Source organism: Carcharhinus amblyrhynchos, chromosome 8 (assembly GCF_965287045.1).
Source record: "Carcharhinus amblyrhynchos chromosome 8, sCarAmb.v2.hapA, whole genome shotgun sequence".
NCBI lineage: Eukaryota > Metazoa > Chordata > Chondrichthyes > Carcharhiniformes > Carcharhinidae > Carcharhinus > Carcharhinus amblyrhynchos.
In genome coordinates this window covers 53,611,016-53,633,847 of record NC_137331.1, presented here as the reverse complement: position 1 = coordinate 53,633,847, position 22,832 = coordinate 53,611,016, and the positions used below count along the sequence as shown (strand labels likewise).

At 43.1% G+C, this 22,832-nt stretch overlaps 1 protein-coding gene across 5 annotated transcripts in view; it reads right to left on the bottom strand.

Annotated features, from left to right (window-relative positions):
* stau2 (staufen double-stranded RNA binding protein 2) overlaps window positions 1-22,832 on the bottom strand; it is a 346,610-nt gene that overhangs the window by 307,110 nt on the left and 16,668 nt on the right. For 4 of the 5 annotated variants that reach the window (XM_080194078.1, XM_080194075.1, XM_080194077.1 and 1 more), the window contains exon 2: window positions 8,758-8,968. In XM_080194078.1, coding sequence (XP_080050204.1) covers window positions 8,758-8,959 — 202 coding nt within the window. In that variant the 5' untranslated portion in view covers window positions 8,960-8,968. Of the gene's footprint in view, window positions 1-8,757; window positions 8,969-13,792; window positions 13,878-22,832 lie in introns of those variants that run through there. The other variant, XM_080194076.1, reaches the window with a different exon arrangement.

Below are 22,832 nucleotides of genomic sequence, written 5' to 3'. Positions count from 1 at the left end.
TGTAGCTACTTACCATTACATCACGTACAACTGATAGACTCTACCTGAACTTGCAAGAACTGCAACATTGTGAGTCACATCCATAATCTTAACCATGTGGGTACCAACAACAGATGACCCCATATTCAAGGCCAAAATGGCCTCAATTTAAGTTGAGAAGAAAATGAGAAGGCGTGAGACAGTATGAGAAAAGGAAGGAGCAACATTTATCAGTAAGGGACAAACTAAACTTAGGGCCAATTCAAGCAAATGAGGGAATGAAAAGAGAGCAAGTGAAAGGAGAAAGCAGCATCCACCACTTCTAGTCATTACTATGGTCAGTGAGAAATAAGACTGATGAGATTCAGACCTGCACTAGGATTTTGTTAGGATTCAGAGAGTCACTTGTGCTCTGTTTCAAAACGTGGTTAACTTTGGACATTTCAGATAACACAAGTATTTATGGATTTGATCTACTACACCAGGATAAATCCACTACTGCACAAATAAATTCAAGGATAGGACATAGTTATATGTTAATATAATGAATTATTTTAGGTTAAGAAATGCATTTGTTTTGCTAACATTAAATTACTGTGCATAGCTTTTACACCCATGAAATCAATCAATTATACACTATTTAGATGTACATTCCATCAGACTCAAGTGTGGGGAAGACTGCAGGAGTTGTTTATGAAATAGCTGCTCCTTCTCCAGATCCATCATAGTAGATAATAAAAGCAAAATAATGCAGATGCTGGAAATCTGAAATAAAAAGAGAAAATACTGGAAAAACCTAGGAGGTCTTGCAGCATCTGTGCAGCATAGCCAAGGGTGCTGCAAGACCTATTTAAATTTTATAGCATTTGTTATTCATATCATTGAAGGTCATCTGTGGTGACCTCAACCACTCTGACTTGACTTTGAAGCAACTTTCTGTAACTACACTAGGTGCGTTCAAACTAACTCGTGGAGAGAAGACACTGGATCGATGTTTTTGTTCCATTTCTGAGTTGCACAAGTTTTTGATTTAACTGGGGAGGGGAGGTTCAGATTGAAATGTTGTGCATCTCTTCCCCTGAATATTGACAAAATTGAAAACAGGAAAACATAGTAGGAAAGCATTTAAAGTTTGGGATAATGTCACCATTCAAGATCTGCATGTTTGTTTTGATAACACGAATTGGGATAATTTTGAGGATGAAGACATAAATGATTACATCATCTTCTGTCGACAAATTCATGTCCAAACTAATATTTATCCAAACAAGAAATCCTGGATATAATGGACTCGAAACAGCGAAGGAAGGTCAAACTGCTTTTAGCACAGAGGATCGCAACAAACTTGAAGTACTAAAAAGCATGGTGCGAAAGAAAATTGAGAATGCGAAAGATGCATATAGTGATAAGCTGCATAACTGCTTTCAGACAAATAATCCCAGGGGTGCATGGAAGCGTATATATAAAATGTCATGCTGCTTACCAAAAAAGAGATGTTACCCCTTTTTTGTCAGCAGATCATCCTCACAATATTGCGAATAAACTGAATGGATTTTTCAGCTGGTTTCAAATGATGAATTTGAGGAACATGGAATTCTACAGACGGCTTCACTATATGAACTAGAAAGACCTTCTGTTACTGTCAACAAATGGGAGGTAGAGAAACAATTCAAGTGAGTGAATCCACTATAAGCATGCAGTCTAGATTAGATTAGTGGAAAAATTCTTAAGGAATCTTCTTATCAATTGGCAGTTCCTTTCTCTCTGGTCTTTCAAAAATCCTTTGACATGCACTGTTCCTCGCTGTTGGAAATAAGAACATAAGAAATAGGAGCAGGAGTAGGCCATCTAGCCCCTCGAGCCTGCCCCGCCATTCAATAAGATCATGGCTGATCTGTCGTGGCTCAGTTCCACATTCCCGCCCTCTCCCCATAACCCTTAATCCCCTTGCCTATCAAAAACCCATCAACCCGCGTCTTAAAAATATTTAGCGAGGCAGCCTCCACCACTTCAACGGGCAGAGAATTCCAGAGATTCACCACCCGTTGCGTGAAGAAGTTCCTCCTCAACTCCGTTCTAAACCGCCCCCCCTTTATCTTGAGGCTGTGCCCCCTAGTCCTACTGTCCTTTCTGAGCGGGAAGAGCCTCTCCACCTCTATCCTATCCATCCCATTCATCATCTTATATGTCTCAATGAGATCTCCCCTCATCCTTCTAAACTCTAACGAGTACAAGCCTAGTTTATTCAGCCTCTCATAGAACATAGAACATAGAACATTACAGCGCAGAACAGGCCCTTCGGCCCACGATGTTGCGCCGACCAGTTACAAAAACAATGACCCACTAGCCTATACCAATCCCTTTTCGTCCATAAACCTATCCAGAGATCTCTTAAACGCCCCCAAACTAGACGCATTTACAACTGCAGCAGGCAGGGCATTCCAATCCCTCACCACCCGCTGGGTAAAGAACCTACCCCTGACATCCGTCCTGTAGCTACCCCCCCTTAATTTAAAGCCATGCCCCCTCGTGCTAGCTTTCTCCATCCGAGGAAAAAGGCTATCACTATCCACCCTATCTAAACCTCTAATCATCTTATATGTTTCAATAAGATCCCCTCTTAGCCGCCTTCTTTCCAACGAAAACAACCCTAAATCCCTCAGTCTCTCCTCATAGGACCTCCCCACCATACCAGGCAACATCCTAGTAAACCTCCTCTGCACCCTCTCCAACGCCTCCACATCCTTCTTGTAATGCGGGGACCAGAACTGCACACAGTACTCCAAGTGCGGCCGCACTAGAGTAGTGTACAGTTGCAACATTACACTGCGACTCCTAAATTCAATCCCCCTACCAATAAACGCCAAGACACCGTACGCCTTCTTAACAACCTTATCTACTTGATTCCCAACTTTCAGGGATCTATGTACACACACACCTAGATCCCTCTGTTCATCCACACTATTCAAAGTCCTCCCGTTAGCCCTATACTCGACACATCTGTTGCTCCTACCAAAGTGAATTACCTCACACTTCTCCGCATTAAATTCCATCCGCCACCTCTCGGCCCAGCTCTGCAACCTATCTAAGTCTCCCTGCAGACTATGACACCCTTCCTCACAATCTACCACACCTCCAACTTTGGTGTCATCAGCAAATTTACTAATCCACCCAACTATACCCTCATCCAGATCATTAATAAAAATTACAAACAACAGTGGCCCCAAAACAGATCCCTGAGGCACACCACTCGTAACTGTACTCCATGATGAATATTTACCATCCACCACCACCCTCTGTCTCCTATCTGATAGCCAATTCCTGATCCAACTTCCTAGATTACCCACAATCCCATACATCTGCATTTTCTGCAGAAGCCTACCATGGTGAACCTTATCGAACGCCTTACTAAAATCCATGTATACCACGTCAACTGCCTTGCCCCCATCCACCTCTTTGGTCACCTTCTCAAAAAACTCAATAAGGTTAGTAAGGCACGACCTACCCGCTACAAAACCATGCTGACTATTTCTAATCAATTCATTACACTCCAAATAACTATAAATCCTATCCCTAATAATTTTTTCTAAAACCTTGCCCACAACAGAAGTAAGACTCACCGGTCTATAATTCCCGGCAAAGTCTCTGTTCCCCTTCTTAAACAATGGGACAACATTCGCTATCCTCCAATCCTCCGGGACTACACCAGAGACCAATGACGACCTGAAGATCTGAGCCAGAGGCTCTGCAATCACCTCTCTAGCCTCCCAGAGAATCCTAGGGTAGATCCCATCCGGACCAGGGGACTTATCTATTTTCAGCCCCTCAAGAATTTCCAGCACATCCCCTTTATCAACCGTAATACTGTCTATTTTACACCCCTGCAACCCAATGTCCTCCTCAGCTATATTCATGTCCCCCTGCGTGAACACCGAAGAGAAATATTGGTTCAATACTTCTCCAATCTCCTCCGGTTCCACACACAACTTCCCCCTGCTGTCTGTAACTGGCCCTAATCTTGCCCTGACCAACCTTCTGTTCTTGACATACCTATAGAACGCCTTAGGATTCTCCTTAATCCTATCAGCCAAATTCTTCTCATGTCCTCTTTTAGCCCTTCTCAACTCACTCTTCAACTCCCTCCTAGCCAATCTAAAGCTTTCTAGTGCACTATCTGAGCCCTCCAATCTCATCCGAACATAAGCCTCCTTTTTCTTTTTAACCATCGACTCAACTCTTTTAGTGCACCACGGTTCCCTAGATCTACCAAATCCACCATGCCTGACAGGGACATACCTATCAAGGACTCGCAGTAGCTGCTCCTTGAAAAAACTCCACATTTCAGACGTTCCCAGTCCCTGTAATCCCCTAATCCAATCCATGCTTCCTAATTCACTCCTGATAGCCTCATAATCGCCCTTACCCCAGCTAAAATTGCTGACCCGAGGTTCATGCCTATCTCTTCCCATCACTAAGGTGAACGTAACCGAATTGTGGTCACTATCACCAAAATGCACACCAACTTCCAAGTCTAGCACCTGGTCTGGCTCATTTCCCAGCACCAAATCCAATATAGCCTCACCTCTAGTTGGCCTGTCTACATACTGAGACAAAAAACCTTCCTGCACGCTTTGTACAAACACTGACCCCTCTAGCGAGCTAGAACTATAGCAACTCCAATCAATATTCGTAAAGTTAAAGTCCCCCATAACAATTACCCTATTACTTTCACTCCTAACCAGGATTGTCTCCGCAATCCTTTCCTCAACCTCTCTAGAACTTTTAGGAGGTCTATAAAAGACTCCCAACAGGGTGACCTCTCCTCTCCTATTTCTAATCTCCGCCCATACTACCTCAACTGACAAGTCCTCATCAAACTTTCTCTCCGACACTGTGATACAGTCCTTGACTAGCAATGCTACCCCACCCCCCCTTCTACCTTCTTCTCTACTCCGACTAAAGCATTTGTACCCCGGAACCTGCAACATCCATTCCTGACCCTGCTCTATCCATGTCTCAGAAATGGCCACAACATCAAAGTCCCAGGTACTGATCCACGCTGCAAGTTCATCCACTTTATTGCGAATACTCCTCGCATTAAAGTACACGCATTTCAAACCCTGCTCCGCCCCACCCCCACTATGCCGTGCCTTGCATTCCCCAACTATGCCCCCCTCACTTTCACCCCCTTTCCTCACTATCCCTCCCCCCCTCCGAATCAGTTTAAACCTTCCTGCATCGCTTTTGCAAATTTACCCCCCAGGATATTGATCTCCTCATAGCTCAACCCCCTCAACTCCGGTATCAGCCTAGTAAACCTCCTCTGCACTCCCTCCAAGGCCAAAATATCCTTGCGTAAGTGCGGCAAACAAAACTGCACACAGTACTCCTGCTGCGGCCTCACCAGTGCCCTATACAGCTGCAGCAAGACCTCCCTACTTTTATATTCAATCCCCCTCGCTATGAAGGCCATCTTCACCCCGGTTGCTGGGAAATCACAGCCTGCTGAGTGAATGGTAAAAAGAAAATGGCAACTGAGATATCCCTCCTAACTTTGGGTCAACTAATTGAGATGCAGACCCCTCTCTGGCACAAAGTGGGACCTTCCACCAGGAAAATCCTCTTTCCCAACAACACGGCAATGGAGTCAGGATCACAGTGGAGGTGTAAATTTCACATCCTGATTCCCATTTCTGACGTGAAAATCCAGCCCCCTCTCTTTTTGTATATTCCTAACTCCCAGTGAAGAGACTAGAAAAGTGGAGTGGAACAAACCTAAAAGTTTGAGGCACAATAAAGGGTGGGGGGGGCGGATTTCAAATGAAGGCCGTATACAACAAACTGGTTTTACCTGGAAGTAAGTATCATGCAGCAACTTTCAAAAGTCAACCAAGTTGCAATCTAATGTCAGTTAAAGTATGAGGAAAGGTAAAAGTCAAAATTTTTTTACACTGAATTTCCCAAATCTGACAAAAGGTTATTCACTTGAAACATTAATTCTACTTTCCCCTCTCCACAAATACTGTCAGATCTGCTGAATGTAACAAGCATTTTCTGTTTTACTGCCAGCTTGAGAAGTAGGGAGTGGCAGTCTGGTTCAAGATGTGAGGGGTGGGGGGGCAGGATTAGGTCAGGTCAGCATGGTGGGGTGGGGGTGCAGACCTGCAGGTGAAGTGGGGGATGGGTGGGTGTCAACTCTTCAGGCAGTGAAGAGGAGGTGTACAGGAAATCTCCAGAGGTCAGGTGTGCGTGTAGCCCAGGTCTTTATATTTTTATAGCAGTCCACCAGAAGTCAGGAAGGATTTTTATTCTTTCTAATTTTTTCTGGGTAACTACTTGTGTAAGGTAGATCCAACAAAAGTTCGCGATTTAAGTTGTATTTTTAGATCCATCCCAAAGCAAGGTAATTGCTCAGAGGGAGATTGTATTCCTGGGCAATGGCTGTGCAAACCCTTACTTTTGAACCTCTGAAAGGTACTCCCCAGCACATCTTCGGGTACTGCCCCACCCAGTCTGACGCTGGGGAGCTTGGGAATTATGACACATCATTTCATCCCAGGCAGTTGTCCCAATGAAGCCATTAGCTTGTATACAACAGCCCAGGAATATGTACTTTTGCACAAAATTCATGCTATTGCCACTGAATTCGCCAATACTGGACAATATACAATGTACAAACCAAACATCAAACCGATGGGATTTGCCAATTCTGACCAGCAGAAATATCCATTTTTCCAATCTCAGTATGTGGTGAATCAGTGACTGATGCAACATTAAAGTGACTTAACCCTCCTGCTCTGTAAGAAAGCAGTTATAACCCCCTCTGAACCATCAGTGCCCCAAGAGAAACATTAGCCTAATTAGCCACAGTAGTTTATGGGCTATTTGTGGGTTCAAGCCCAACTCACATCAATATTTGAGTTTATAACTTAGACCGGCACCCTAATTAAAGAGTGTTGTTCTATTTTCAAAGGTGATGCATGTCGTAAGGCCTTGCCTTCTTTTCAGGTGGGCATTAAAAGACAAACTGAAATGGGTTATCAACCTGGAAGAATGAAATCAAGTAGTCCAAAGAGTTTTTATCTGAGACCATCTGTCCTGTAACAGAGCAGGGTATCTGTCTGTGTGTGTGTGTGTGGATGGGTGGGGGGTGAAGGAAAAGTGCACATTCACATTCTATCACTTGATCAAATAATTCACTGAGAAATCTAACGCACAGCCCAATTTTCATTGTTGACATTTTATTATTAGGTTTATCATGTTCATTATTTCCTTTTGTAATCATTTCTGAGTGAAACCAATCTATCACGAAAACCTTATGCAATACAAACCTCACGTGAAATATGTTTTCTAAACCACCTTTAACAAATATTGCATATTGGATATTTATTACTAATCCTTTTTTTTATTTTACACTTCGTAGATTCTCTATCCTAACTAAATTTCATAAAGGAAGTTAGTTACAGAATTTTAAGAACTACTTCAAAAACTCAGTATTTTATACAGTGCACAAAATAAATGTCAGCACTTTCAAGGCAGGTAATCATATGTAAACTAAATTAACAGAACTATCAGATTAATGACCATAATAAAACACTAAGGAATTTTACATAGTCTAACATAATACCAGAGAAAATTAATTCCTTTGATTGAAACTATCATTTCATACACAGAATCTTATTAATTTTATAACTCTAACTCCTTTAAGCAATTATATTTTTTTGAATGTCAATCCGAACTAGAAAATATTACTGAACTTGTACAGCTGGTGAAACTCCACAGCTCTCCAGGGCATTGGTAATACACCACAGCACTATGAAGTGTTTTTTTCTAAAAAAAAAAGTCAGTTTATACTAAGTGGAGGAAATTTAATGAGTTGCATCATAAATTGTTAGTGACACTGACCTCATTTTCTCTTACTGAATTTTTTTAAAATATCGTTTATGGGATGTGGGCATTGCTGGCTAGGCCAACATTCATTGCCCATGCCTAACTGCCCTTGAGAAGTTGGTGGTGGGCTGACTTCTTGAACTGCTGCAGTTTCACCCACAGTGCTGTTCAGAAGGGAGTTCCAGGATTTTGACCCAGCAACAGTGAAGGAGTAACAATATATTTCCAAGTCAGGGTGGTGAGTGGCTTGGAGAAGAACTTTCAGGTGGTGGTGGTGTTCCCAGGTATCTTGTCCTTCTAGATGATAGTGGTTGAAGGTTTGGAAAGTGCTGCCTAAAGAGCTTTGGTGCGTATCACAGTGCATGTTGCAGCTTGTAGATGGTACACACTGCTGCCACTGTGCATCAGTAGTGGAGGGAGTGAATGTTTGTGGAAAGAGTGCTAATCAAGTGGGCTGTTTTGTCCTGAATGATGTCAAGCTTATTGAATGTTGTTTGAGCTGCTCTCATCCTGGCCAAATATTCCACCATATTCCTGACTTGTGTCTTGTGGATAATGGACAGGCAGAGTTTGGGCAGTCAGGAGGTGACTTACTAGCCACAGGATCCCTAGCCTCTGACCTGCTGTCGTAGCACAGTTTGTATACGGAAGGTCCAGTCCAGTTTCTGGTCAATGGTAACCCCAGAATATTCAATTCTCAAATAACTACTGCTGTACATACTTTACTTGAATGCCCAGCAAACATCACAAATTCTAAATTTAACATGATCTGATCACTGATCACTTCATTTCCCATTACCATCACAAATCATTTTGCATCAAATAGTCAGATGCCTGCATCAAAAATCTCAAATTCAAGGGAGCATGCAGATTGAAAAACAGTTTTACCTGGTGAGTTATTAATAGAAGCAGTAGAATCCACAAGCCCAGCTGCAGGACTGACACAACTGGGAGTTGAGGCTGGGACTGACCCATTCATAGAAGACTGCAGTGCCAGAGGACATGCACTAGCAACCGCTGTTGACTGTACTGTGGCTCCCAGAGCAGATCCAGACAAGTTTACTGCAGTCTGAACTTTAACTTGCGCCATTCTCTATCACTGCAAAGAATGTATACATTTTAAAGAGTTGAAAGGATTGATTATGATAAGAACAAAACAAGTTGTAATTAATTTAAAAAACAAAATACTGCATGAGATGTTGGAAATCTAAAGTAACTGAAAACTTATTGTTCTGATCAAAGGCTTGAAACTTTAACTCTCTCCACAGCCGCTGCCTGTCCACCTGAGTATTTTCAAAACGTTCTGTTTTATTTGTAATTGATATCATCTGGTTATGGCTGATGAAAACAACATGTGCTGTTCTAGGAACTGAATATTTACAGAAAAATCAGTTAGCAAGAACTTACAGAGAGAAGGCATTTGGTTGGACTTCACTTGCAAATTTTTGCACAGCATTTTTTGCACTTTTTAGCTAAGTGCTAGTTGATAACATTGCATCAGGGAAAATGGGCATCTGGGAACTGAGTGAATAGGACAAGCAATCACATATCTAATTGAACAGACTGAACGACTATGAAGTAAACAGCTCAATCACAGAGAAGGAAGTGCAAGTGAGAATGGGTGAATTTATTGTCAAATCAGGCACAAAGGGAGAAACAAAATGAAAGACTGGATAAAGACAAGAGTGAAAGAGACCTGAAGGAAATTTTCATTTTAAAATCTGCAGTTAAAACTGAGCAAATTAGATCATTTTCAGTTAAAATGTTGACTGGCAGTAATTCACACTTATGTTATTAAAGGAGTATCTAGGCTTGAAATAATAGGCATTGGGGGCAGTTTTATCAGCTTATCATATTAGTCGATCAGGGGGGCACCTGCGCAATGACACCCCTAGAGCTCAGCAGCATGAACAGGCTCTGCCCACTCACCCTGCTGGCGAGAATCACCTTTTGCCTCATTTGTTTTTCTAAGCGCATACAATTATGACTGGGAGCTCGCCCAAAATATAGGCACAATTCTGTCCCACTTTCACACCCTTTTTGGAACTTGGAATTTTTTTTGGTAAGATTGCCTCAATTATGTCTTGCAATTCCCAAAACTTCGAAATCATCACACTTTTAGACACTTATTGGAGCCTACATCAAGCGTATTTTTCCAGCTCTCACCATAGGCTGCAGAACAATTGTTGCTTTGATACCTTTACGTATGCATAATATTGTTCATAAATAAGTCTGTAATAATATCCCTCATTAAAAAAGATAGAATTTTCCCCCAAAAACAGGGAGTGGGGGGGACAGAGCCTAAGTACACTAGTGAAGACAGCTCCAGGATGCTACCAGAAGACCTCTCCCCATCCATCATCAGCAGCATTGTTATTGTCCTCCACACCAACATGGGTCACCGGCATCGGGACCCTCCTGATGAATCCCTTGGTGGACCCCTGACATGCCACTCGCCCCCATCGCAACACCTTCTGCAACCCACTCCCCTCACTGCACGCCCCCCATGTGCCTTGCAGAGCAACCCTCTTGCCGAGCTCCTCCCCCCATTGTCAAGCTTCTGCCTGTATAAGTCCTACATTAATCCCCACCCACCTGTACTTAGGCCTCACCCCTTTGGCATACCTGTGCTGCTCAGACACTGCTAGGGTGCCAGGTGGGTTGTGTCAGGTTGGCACTGCCCAGCCATGCCTCCCAATCACCCAGGCTTCAATGGCCTCTGATCCCCCTGGCCTGTCCATGGCACAGTAGTGAATCTTGCCAGTGTGACATTTTGCTGGCAAAGGGGAAAGCAACTATGAGGGCTGAAACAGCCATGCCAGACTCAGTGACTACATTTTAATGAAGTCAGTCCTCTGCTAACAGACAGGGCCAGGAAGATAGCAATCCGATTTGCATCGGGTGTGACACGGATTTTTGGCCTCACACACTTTCTTCTCAGCTCGCCATGCTGATCGACCAGTGCGTAAGCTGGTAAGATCATGCCCAATGTCTTTTTATATAAATATAACATTTCAATCATGAACTTCTTGAATTAAACATGTAATCTGAACTGAAAACTTTCGTACAGATTATTCACTTTACTCAAAAATATTAGTCCTGTTCTCGCTTAAGTGGTAAAATCATGGTATTTCGTTGCTCAGTGGTAAGTTGGTATGATGTGCAAGCAATGTTGTGCAGATTGCTTCTGATATTGCAGTTGTGCTTGATGTTGCTACTTGCCACTGCTGTTGATGTCGCATCGTTTGTCGGTGATGCTATTGACGTTGTCTCACTTGTCGGTGCTGTTGCTGATGATCTTTTCTTTACTAATTCTGATGTGGCATAAAAATGGATTTTGATTCTTCTCACCTGCTTACTGGTTACACTCGCAATGATATATCTGACCTTAAGAGTCTCAGGTTCACTAACAACTTTTGTTGGGTTGCATATTCCCTTGTACATGCACAGTTTGTCTTCTCAACCATTCAGACAAGGATTTGGCATGTTTATTGAAGTGCTGATTTCTTTCTACCTGTACATCAGTAAGCTGTTGTCTTATTTCTGAGACATATAAGATGATGAATGGGATGGATAGGATAGAGGTGGAGAGACTCTTCCCACTCAGAAAGGACAGTAGGACTAGGGGGCACAGCCTCAAGATAAAGGGGGGGCAGTTTAGAACGGAGTTGAGGAGGAACTTCTTCACTCAAAGGGTGGTGAATCTCTGGAATTCTCTGCCCGTTGAAGTGGTGGAGGCTGCCTCGCTAAATATTTTTAAGAAGCGGGTTGATGGGTTTTTGATAAGTGAGGGGATTAAGGGTTATGGGGAGAGGGTGGGAAAGTGGAACTGAGCCACAACAGATCAGCCATGATCTTACTGAATGGCGGGGCAGGCTCGAAGGGCTAGATGGCCTACTCCTGCTCCTATTTCTTATGTTCTTATGTATTTCCTCCCTGCAATTTGGAGGATATACCTTTCTTGGCAAAGTTGTCCAGTACTGTCTTGCATTCAGTAGTTCTGACAATAAGGCAAGCTTTAAGTCTTCCTTTGTTTCTTGACACTGTGAGGGTCCTCTTGATTATCTGAACGTGTCTTTGTATGAAACCTCATTCCCTTGGGTAATGTGGTGATGAAGTTATGATGTTAAATCCATACTGTTCACAAAATTCTTTAAACTCACTGGAGGTGAATTGGACTCATTATCACATAGAATCTTTTCAGGAATCTCTTGCTCAGCAAACAGAATTCATACTGCTATGATGATTGTTACAGCTCTCAAATCTTTTGTCCTTCTAAGAACTTTGAATAATAAGCTGTTACTATAAGATTCCATTCTTGATCATGTGTGAACAAATCAGCTCTGCAGTCTGGGTGGTATTTCAGTAACCCTGTGTACTTCTATACTTCTGGCATACACTATATGTAGACACCATTCTATGTACCTTCTAGGTGTCTATCAACTGATCTGGCTCTGAGTTTACACTTCTTCATTTCCCTATTTCATTCTGGTCAGTATCTTCTGAAGAAGTTCTCTCTGCATTATTTTGGGTACCATGATTCTGGATCCAGCTAGCAGAACACTTTCTTATACTGAGAAGTCATCTCTGATAAACCCACACTGAGATTGCTGACTGTGCTTGCAGGCTATCCCTGGATCAGTTAGAGAGAGAGTATTTGTAACTCTTTGCCTTTGCTGGTCTCATCAAAGAGTGTTTCATGCAGTTTCAGTGGTTTTATGTTCATTGCATGATGGATCTTCATAGCTAGATCTTTTATCCTGTGTTTTTCATGCAGCAACATCCAACTTAGAGTATCTGTTACCAGTATATCTCTTCCTGGCTTGTATGTCACAGACTCACAACTCTGAAGCCTTGTTGGTGCTCTATGCAGATTCTTCTTGTAAATCCAGTCCAGTCAATGATTGTCATTCTCCACAGTGAACTTTCTCCCATCGAGACGGATATGGAACTTCTCACATCTTTGTATGTTGGCATATTGGGGGGGCCGGAGGTGATTTTCCAACCTCACTGCACCTGGCGCAGATCACACCAAGCTCAGGAAATTGCACGTGCGCCCAAAAGTCCGTTCCGTGTCCAGTGGCAAACAGTTGCAATCATCTTGGTCTCTTTCTAATGACACAAACCGGATCATGCCTAGAAAGGGTTGAAACCTACTGGTATATTTGAAGTCGCATTTAAATATATATAGTCCATTCAATGTCAGATTTTCCGAGTTCCTGGGATCATCCGACCTGCAGGCATGGCGTGAGCAGAGACCAGGTGCAATGGCCATGCTGGCAGGCTGAGAGGCTTCAATGCCCCCAGGTGATTGGGGACTTGGCTGGACAGTGCCCATCTGGCAATGCCCACCTTGCACCAGCACTGCCAAGATTCTGGGGCAGTACCATGGGGTGGGGCCTGAGGGGGAGCCAGGGGACTATGGTGAAGAGATTGGTGCAGGGATGGTTAGTGCGGGGGGGGAGGGGGGTTAATGTGGAGCCATTAAGGTGGGACATGTCAGGGATCATGATGGGGGACACCCCAATGCTCCAGTGCCAGCGAGGGGAATGAGGAAACATGCCACCGATTAGGATGCATGCTGAGGTCCTGATGTCCGTGGGTGCACTGTGCGATAGGGAAGCCCTATCAAAATGGCACCTCATGCTTTGCAGTCAGGCTCTCCACTGCAGTTAGGCAAGCCCCAGAACTGTCGCGCAACTCCCCACTCTGAAAAAGTGACTAAGTGTGGAATGAATGCAATCCGGACCATGCCTGAGACTGACGCAGATCACTTGGTATTCTCACCATTATGACACTTAGTCTTTTATGTATAATTCCACCCATGGTCTCAACTAAGATTAGGGCTTCGGATGAGAGTACTATTGGTTTTCTCTCTTGTATGAAGGCTACTCCCCTTCCTTTTCTGGAAGTATTTACTCACAGTGTGACAGGTTTCTCTCTTTTATAGTGTAACTCTGGCCAGAGGTATTCAGCATCTGCTCTCATCTGGTTTTACAGCCTTTGTGTTCTAAACTGCAAGGTATAAAAGAACTCATGTAATCAAGTCAAGAAAAGTTCTCAGCTGTTTCTTGTCTCATGACGCTTCAATTGCAAAAAGAGCTGTAACTGTTCCGGGACTTGGCTGGATTCCATCAGGTGTGCAAACCATTCCAAACAACTGGTATTCTGTCAACTTCACAAGGCATCTGTCTGCATTTCGCTTAATCCCAGCCTTCCTGAATCTCTTCATGGCTTAATGAAAGAAAGATCATCCCAACACCTTACTACTGCACAAATGGACAAACACACTCTAAAAGGCAGTTGGCACTTTGCTGACCAGAAATCCCACCCTGGCCTCCTAACTCGCCCTACTCCCTTACTCACTCTTCTTACCCACCTTACTTTCACCTACTTACATTACCCATCACACCCCATATACTTACCTTACCCACCCTAACCCTCCACACACTTATCTTACCCACCTTAACACCTTAGCTCACCCATCCTATCCCATACACTTATTTATCTTACCCACCCTATTCCCTTGCACACTTAGATTTGTTTCGTCACTTTTCAAAGGAACTTTGAGACATTTAAACCACTTAGCAGAAGATAGCATCTGGTGCCATAAAAAGAGGACATGGCTCATCTTCCCTGGACACTCCAGCAGTACAACAAAATTCTTAAAGGGACTTCACACTCCACATTTCTGGAGAAGTTAGGATCAGAAGCCCCAGCTAGAAATGCAGATCTCCAACCTGGTGCACAAAAGTAGAAGTGGAGTGAAAATCCAACATGATTCAACATGGAGTACTGTGTGCAGTTTTGGGCGCCGCACCTGCGCAAGGATATTTTGGCCTTGGAGGGAGTGCAGAGGAGGTTTACTAGGCTGATACCGGAGTTGAGGGGATTGAGCTATGAGGAGAGGCTGAATAAACTAGGCTTGTACTCGTTAGAGTTTAGAAGAATGAGGGGAGATCTCATTGAGACGTATAAGATGATGAATGGGATGGATAGGATAGAGGTGGAGAGACTCTTCCCGCTCAAAAAAGACAGTAGGACTAGGGGGCACAGCCTCAAGATAAAGGGGAGGCGGTTTAGAACGGAGTTGAGGAGGAACTTCTTCACTCAAAGAGTGGTGAATCTCTGGAATTCTCTGCCCGTTGAAGTGGTGGAGGCTGCCTCGCTAAATATTTTTAAGAAGCGGGTTGATGGGTTCTTGATAAGAGAGGGGATTAAGGGTTATGGGGAGAGGGCGGGAAAGTGGAACTGAGCCACAACAGATCAGCCATGATCTTATTGAATGGCGGGGCAGGCTCGAAGGGCTAGATGGCCTACTCCTGCTCCTATTTCTTATGTTCTTATGTTCTTATGTTCTTATGTTCCTCAGAAGATTCAGGCTATTTTGAATTTCTAAATTCACTGTTATCCTCACAATAACTTATAGCCTTTTCCCTACTACTGATATCAGGTTAACTGGCCTATAATAACAAGCATTTTAATAGCAAGATTACATTTGCTACCTTCCAACCTTGGAGACTGTTCCAGAGTCTAAGAAATTCTGAACAATCGAAATCAATGCATCCAAATTTTTTGAAACCCTAAAATATAGATCATCAGCAGCAGGGAATTTGATGGCATTTCTCCAGTATTCTTCGTTTATAGCAAAGTTGAACTTGAAATTCCTCTCAATTTACAGCGTGTCCTGTGTCTTATACAGTGAATACAGATACAAAATATTCATTCAGCATCTCTGCTTTTTGCTTATACTTTCTCTGATCTCTGCTTCTAAGGGACCCACATTTAGTTTTGCTAATTCTGGTTCTCTTTTAATACTGCATACCACCGTGTCACGACCTCTGATGGGTCCGTCATATCCTAAAATGGTGCTTGTGGTGTCTGGGAGATTGTCTGTAAAGTATGATTCTGTGAGTATGTTTATGGGCAGAATCTACCAAAAAATGACAACATGTCAGGATCTAACAGAAAACTGGTGTGTAGGCAGGTTTTCTCTCCAGATCTAATGGCACTTTGACAAAAAAAAGCATGTTTCAGGCTGTCATTTTGAAGGGCCAACAATACACACCAGTAAAGCCAGCTCCATATAGGGTGCCCCAATCAGAGCCAAAATAACCTTAACCCTTACCACACCACCAAAGTATCAGGGGGTCCCCCTTCCCCCAAAACAATCATCACCAGCATTTCCCTCTCTCCCTCCATCCCCCACTATCATAGCTTTCATTCCACCCTCCCTCCCCCTCCCAACCCACCACTACACATAAATGATCCCTCACCATGAAGCCCCTCCTAGGGTCTGTCCCTGACGTGGTCCCCTGGCATTGGTTGTCACGAACAATATATTATGCAAATCAGCTAAGTAACAGCCATTGGGCAGCTTTTCAGCTAACTGTTTTAGAGGATGGTGGGCTTTGCACCTAGTGGCCTGGGGAGGCAGGATGTTCAGACACAATGTGGCAGGCCATGACTTAGAAGGCCAAAGCCACTCATTTAATGGGACATCTGGCATGAGGCTGTCAGGTGCACCAGGAATCATCTTTTGTAAAGGGTCCAAAATTTCTGTTGGCGATTATAATACTTTGGAGATGACTGACAAACAGTTTTGGAATGCAACTGAACCATAAAAATAATGAATATGAACTGCATATGGAGATATGGAACATCAGGCTGCTAATTCTGTGTCTTTCCAAAGATGGGAGAGGGAAGGTAGCCAGGGGTCGGGGAGGCCAAAAGGTATAGAACAGCCACAAGGTTTGATGACTCCCCACTACAGGTTGGAAGTCAGGTAGGAAGCCCTCATTCCTGCTGAGGGAAAGAGGAGACCTCCAAGTCTGACCAAAGCAGCCTGAACAGAGGATGCAGCAGAGATTAGCAGCTTTGAGGTTTCCAAAGAACCTGGATTCAGTGCTGCAAATGCTGGAATAACTTTCCAAGATCCATAAGAGTGTGTTCCACCATTATGGATATTTACATATTTGTTACAAGTGGAAGGGAGCAGTCTCAGTAATACAGCGATGATTGTGAATGGTCTTCACATTGTTGGCAGGGAGAGGGATTAAAACATTAGTCAGGGAATGGAGTCTTCGGCAGGAACCAAATACAATGGCTTCAGTCCACTCTGCATTTGGAGGAATTTTCGACTCATCCAATGCTGAACATCAGACATATAGCATGACAAAGTGCAGACAGTGGAGGGATCAAGAGAAGTGGAGACGAGACAGAGTCAATTGGCATTAATATATGTGTGGAACCTGACCTGTTTTGGCATTATTTCACCGAGGGAGAACAGGACAGTTGGTCTTCTGGGGAGTTATTGGTACCAGAATGGGAAAAGAACCAGTTACAGGTAATTTTTTTAGTTATGGTTCAAAGGTGAAAATGAAACTAGGCAAGAGCAATTTAAATGAAGGAGGAGTATGATGTGCTCCAATATGTCAAAGGTTGCAGACAGGTCGAGAAAGGTAAGGAAGGATAGGTAACCGCTGTCACAGTCACAGAATGTAATTTGTGACTTGGATAAGCAGCATTCAATACTATAGTAAGAACAGAAGCCTGATTGCGGAGTTTCAGAGAACAGCAGGAAAGATGGACATGGATTTAGAAGGAAACAACACATTCAAAGAGCTTGGGAGGCCAGGGAGATTAGGGATGGGTGGTATTTTGCAAGAACATAGGGATCAAGGATGGGTTTTTGCAGAGCGAGGGGTAGATTCGGCAGATTTACAGCGGAGAGGGACAGTCACTAGCAAGAGGAAACCATTAACATCAGCTAACTAGGAGGCCACAAAGGGGAAGTGGGGTGCACAAATTGGTGGAAATACAAGCTATGGTAGCAACTCCTGTGTCTCATGGGCAAAATGAGTATGGACAGAATAGACTAGGAGACGGGGATATAATCTGGAAAAAGATATGAGATATGGGCTGAGCAGCAGAGAACATTTAAGGGAAATTGCGTTGGATATGGTATTAACTGTTTTAAAGAATTTTCATTAAATTTTGAAAATAAAACAATGTATTTTCTTTTAAAAGGCAGTCTCATTTGAGTTATCATAGTCTGGAATGCACTGTTTGAAAGAGTGGCAGAAACAGAATCGTAGCAGCTTTCAAAAAGGGACTACATAGTGAAAAGGAAGAATTTGCAGGGCAGTGGGAAATGAGTAGAATGGGACGGGACTAACTGGAGAGTTCTTTTGAAGAGCCAGCACAGGCACAATGGACTAAATGACCTCTTTTTCTGGTGTATGGTTCTGATATGTGCCCACTAGGCTGGTACAACATATTGTATATTAACAGGTGCACCCACACATAATTTAACAGGTGATCATGATGTCACACAATATTGCCCAGTGGCTTGATGGCAATGTCATTAACCTAGTAATCTAAAGGCCCAGGGCTAATGCTCTTGAGACAAGGATTCAAATCCCACCACAGCAGCTAGTGGAATTTTACTTCATTAATACGCTGCAATTGAAAAGCTAGTGTCAAGAATCATGACCATGAAACCATTGTCAATCGTCATGAAAATCCATCTGGTTCATTCATGCACTTCAGGGAAAGAATGTGCCGTCCTTACCTGGTCTGGTCTACATGTGACTCCAGGCCCACAGCAACGTTGTTGACTCTTAATTTAAGAGTGAAAACGATCAGCGAGCAGTCATTGAGCTTGACACCGTTTCTGCCTGGCCTCAAACCTTGCCTTGCCTGCATTAAGTGAACGTGATAACCACTACACTACAGAAACACACTGTTTCTTCTCAACATTGCTGTTTTGATTTAAAACCATGCATTACCTAAACAGATGACTAAACTGTTGTGATTTGAACACAGGGTTTCTTGTCTACGAGGCAGGCGCTTTAACCGACTAAGCCACAACACCAACTTAACGTGATTATCACTTGACCACATGGGGAGGGAACCAGTGACCTTGGCTTTACTAGCATCATGCTCCAACCATCTGAGTTAACTGGTCCTAATAAAGCCGGTATTAATGGTTTGATCAGCAGTTCAAGCTTTTGAGCTGAAAACAGTGCTGGAACAGGGACTTGAACCCGGGACTCTCAGATTAAAAGTTTGGTGTGGCAAGCCATTCAGTTCAAGGGCAAATGCCTGCATGAAATAATTCATGAAATAACATATTTAAAAATTACAATTGACCTAGAGTTTTCAGATATTTGTGCCAGTGCAGTCATTGGATCTATCTTACACTGCAATAAATTATGGCAGGTGTTTTGCATTATTTAAGCAGCTCCATAATTTACTGGGATGGGCTTTTTGGGCCACTCTGCTGTTATCCTCATCTAAACAATTGGAAATTAATTATAGCGCTGTCCCAATTACAATCAATATTGACTGGGTATTTTCTAAATTAATGCTGCTTTTATCATTTCTTTGACTTTAAAGTAATGGTGCTAGTGGGACATGAGGAACCTAAAAATAATGTGACTTATGGCTCCTATATCAATTCAAATAAAACCGATTCCAGTATTCCAGTCCAGCTCTGACTGAAAATACCAATGATTCAAATGGAGGGAGGTAGCCTATGAAAAACTGCCATTTTTGCATACACTGCAGAACTTAGTCAATTGTAGCAACATTGAGCATCTTTGTGTTTGTAAGTATGAGGAGTGTCTGGTCTTACCATACAATCTCTACAGTGCAGAAGAGGCATTCAGCCCTTCAAGACTGCACTGACTTTCTGCCAGAATATCTTGCCCAGGCCTTCTTCCCTAGCCTATTTGTGTAACCCCACACATTTACCTTCCGCATTAGGATAAGCACGAATCCACAGTTGTATTTTAACAGACCATGCACTAAACTTTTATTTAATTGTTTAGTAACTTAAGCATAGAAAATTCCGTCTATCTGCCAATGTCCAGTTTCTTTTTGTTTTTATTCCAATTCAAATCAAATCAAGTCCAATTCAGATCCCGATCCAAGGTGACACGACAGGGCTCTCACCTCCTGTCTTGGGCTTGATCTACATCATCCAAGTTGATTGGAGTAGGCATAGTTCCTCCTCCAAAGCTTGATCTCATTTGCATCTTAGCCAAAAGGCTGAGATGCCGCTTTTAAACATTGCTTCAAATGAAGCTAAAATGTAACCTAATGACTTCAGCCAAGCACAGCATGTCAATACTACACTTGATCTTGACCACAATCTCAGAAAAGGAGCTCAAACTATCATATAACGCTTCCTTCTACTATTTGCACAAATTTTGCAATATTACCTCAAACTTCATCATACACTGAATATCTTACTGATGGACAATATTGAATGCAATCAAGAAGGAAGTCCTTCTTGGCGAAAAACTGCAGCAGGCGACGGTGCAGAGGGACCTCGGGGTCCTTGTGCATGAGTCGCAAAAACCCAGCTTGCAGGTGCAGCAGGTGGTCAGGAAGGCGAATGGGATGCTGACCTTCATAGCGAGGGGGATTGAATATAAAAGTAGGGAGGTCTTGCTGCAGCTATATAGGGCATTGGTGAGGCCGCAGCTGGAGTACTGTGTGCAGTTTTGGGCGCCGTACTTACGCAAGGATATTTTGGCCTTGGAGGGAGTGCAGAGGAGGTTTACTAGGCTGATACCGGAGTTGAGGGGGTTGAGCTATGAGGAGAGGCTGAATAAACCAGGCTTGTACTCATTAGAGTTTAGAAGAATGAGGGGAGATCTCATTGAGACATATAAGATGATGAATGGGATGGATAGGATAGAGGTGGAGAGACTCTTCCCGCTCAGAAAGGACAGTAGGACTAGGGGGCACAGCCTCAAGATAAAGGAGGGGGGCAGTTTAGAAGGAGTTGAGGAAGAACTTCTTCACTCAAAGGGTGGTGAATCTCTGGAATTCTCTGCCCGTTGAAGTGGCGGAGGCTACCTCGCTAAATATTTTTAAGACGCGGGTTGATGGGTTTTTGATAAGAGAGGGGATTAAGGGTTATGGGGAGAGGGCGGGAATGTGGAACTGAGCCACAACAGATCAGCCACGATCTTATTGAATGGCGGGGCAGGCTCGAAGGGCTAGGTGGCCTACTCCTGCTCCTATTTCTTATGTTCTTATGTTTAGCATACTGTTTGCCTAAAGTGGTAGATTCCCCAAGAATACATCCCCAAGGAAGTATTGCTGGATCTGGTGGTGGGGAAGAGGTAAGCCAAGTGGACCAATTCTCCTTGGATGAACACTTAGCTAAGAGCGATCATCGTATCATAAAGTTTACATTAGTAATGGAGAAGAGCAAGGATCAATCGAAAGTAGAAGTTCTAACCCGGCAAAGGGCGAACTTCAATGAGGGGATCTAGCCAGGGTTAAATGGAACCAACGTTTGACAGGGAAAGCAGTAATGGAACAATGTGTGGTCTTTAAGGGATAGATTTTTCAGGCATAGGCTCGGTATATTCCAACAAACAGAAAAGGCAGAGGAACCAATGCTAGGGTACCTTGGATGACAAGGGAGATAGAAAATATCTTGTAATTAAAAAAAACACAATGTTGCATATCAGGTGAATTCATTATGCAAGAACCACACCAAACACAATATTGAGAAGGGAAGTGAGGAGGAAAATAAGGCTGGCAAAGAGAGAATAGAAAGGCAGTTGATGGAAGAAGGAACCCAAAAACTTTCTACCACTATGCACATAGTAAGTGGTTAGTAAAAGGAAGGGTAGAATCAACTGGAGATGAGGAATGTGATTATATACACAGGGACACAAGGCAAATCTAGAATGCTAAATGAGTACTTTGAACCTGCATCAGGAAGAGGATGCCATCAAAATATCAGTAGAAACGGAGATGGTAGGATTAATGGATGGATGAGAACTGTGAAGGCTGGGTCGTTTTTGATGTCCGAGGCTGAGATACACAGATTTTTAGTCAGTAAAGGAATCAAGGTTTATGGGAATAAGGCAGGAAAGTGGAGTTGAGAATTATCATTTCAGATCAGTCATGATCTCACTAAATGGCAGAGCAGACTCAATGAGCTGCACGGCCTACTTCTGTTCTTGCATCTTGCGCATTAAAGTTGATAGGCAGGATATAATGGAAAAACTGGCTATGCTTTGTGCAATAAGTCACCTGGTCCAGTGGTTTGCAACTCTGGTTGTTAAAGAACAGGGGTGGATTACAAACGGTTTGCCATTATTATCCCAATATACCAGATACCAGTGCCAGAAGATTGCAAAGTGGCAAATATGACACTCTTATTAAAGAAAGGATGTATGGGCATTCCTAGTAACTACAGGCCAGTCAGTTTAACATACGTGGTGGGTAACATTTTAGAAACAATGATCATGAAAAGAAAATTGACTTGGGACAACTTGAGTTAACTAAGGAGAGCCAACACAATTGTAAAGAAGACTGTGCTTGATGAATCTAATTCGTTTTTTTGCAGTAGTAACAGAGAAGGCTGCAGGGGCTTCCTAATATTATAATATGTGAATGTCCAATTCATGTCCTCGGTAAAATTAATCAAAGCCTTTTGTGATGACTTCTCAAGGTCAGAAATGTACACATCAAAAGTTTAGTGGTCACAGGAATGCAGAAAAGTACAAAACATAAAGGTTACTCATAAAGTTTGAAAGGGGCAGTTATGCTAATTGTTCCATCTATCCCACAGACAAGAGGCTGAATCAGGACTGATCTGAGACATCAACGATTTGCAAGTTTACCATCACTAAATCTCACGCCACATCGAAATCAAATCCAGGCTAAAGAGCTTGGTTTCTTTCATAAGAACATAAGAAATAGGAGGAGTAGGCCATCTAGCCCTTCGAGCCTGCCCCGCCATTCAATAAGATCATGGCTGATCTGTCGTGTCTCAGTTCCACATTCCCGCCCTCTCCCCATAACCCTTAATCCCCTCGCTTATCAAAAACCCATCAACCCGCGTGTTAAAAATATTTAGCGAGGCAGCCTCCACCACCTCAACGGGCAGAGAATTCCAGAGATTCACCACCCTTTGAGTGAAGAAGTTC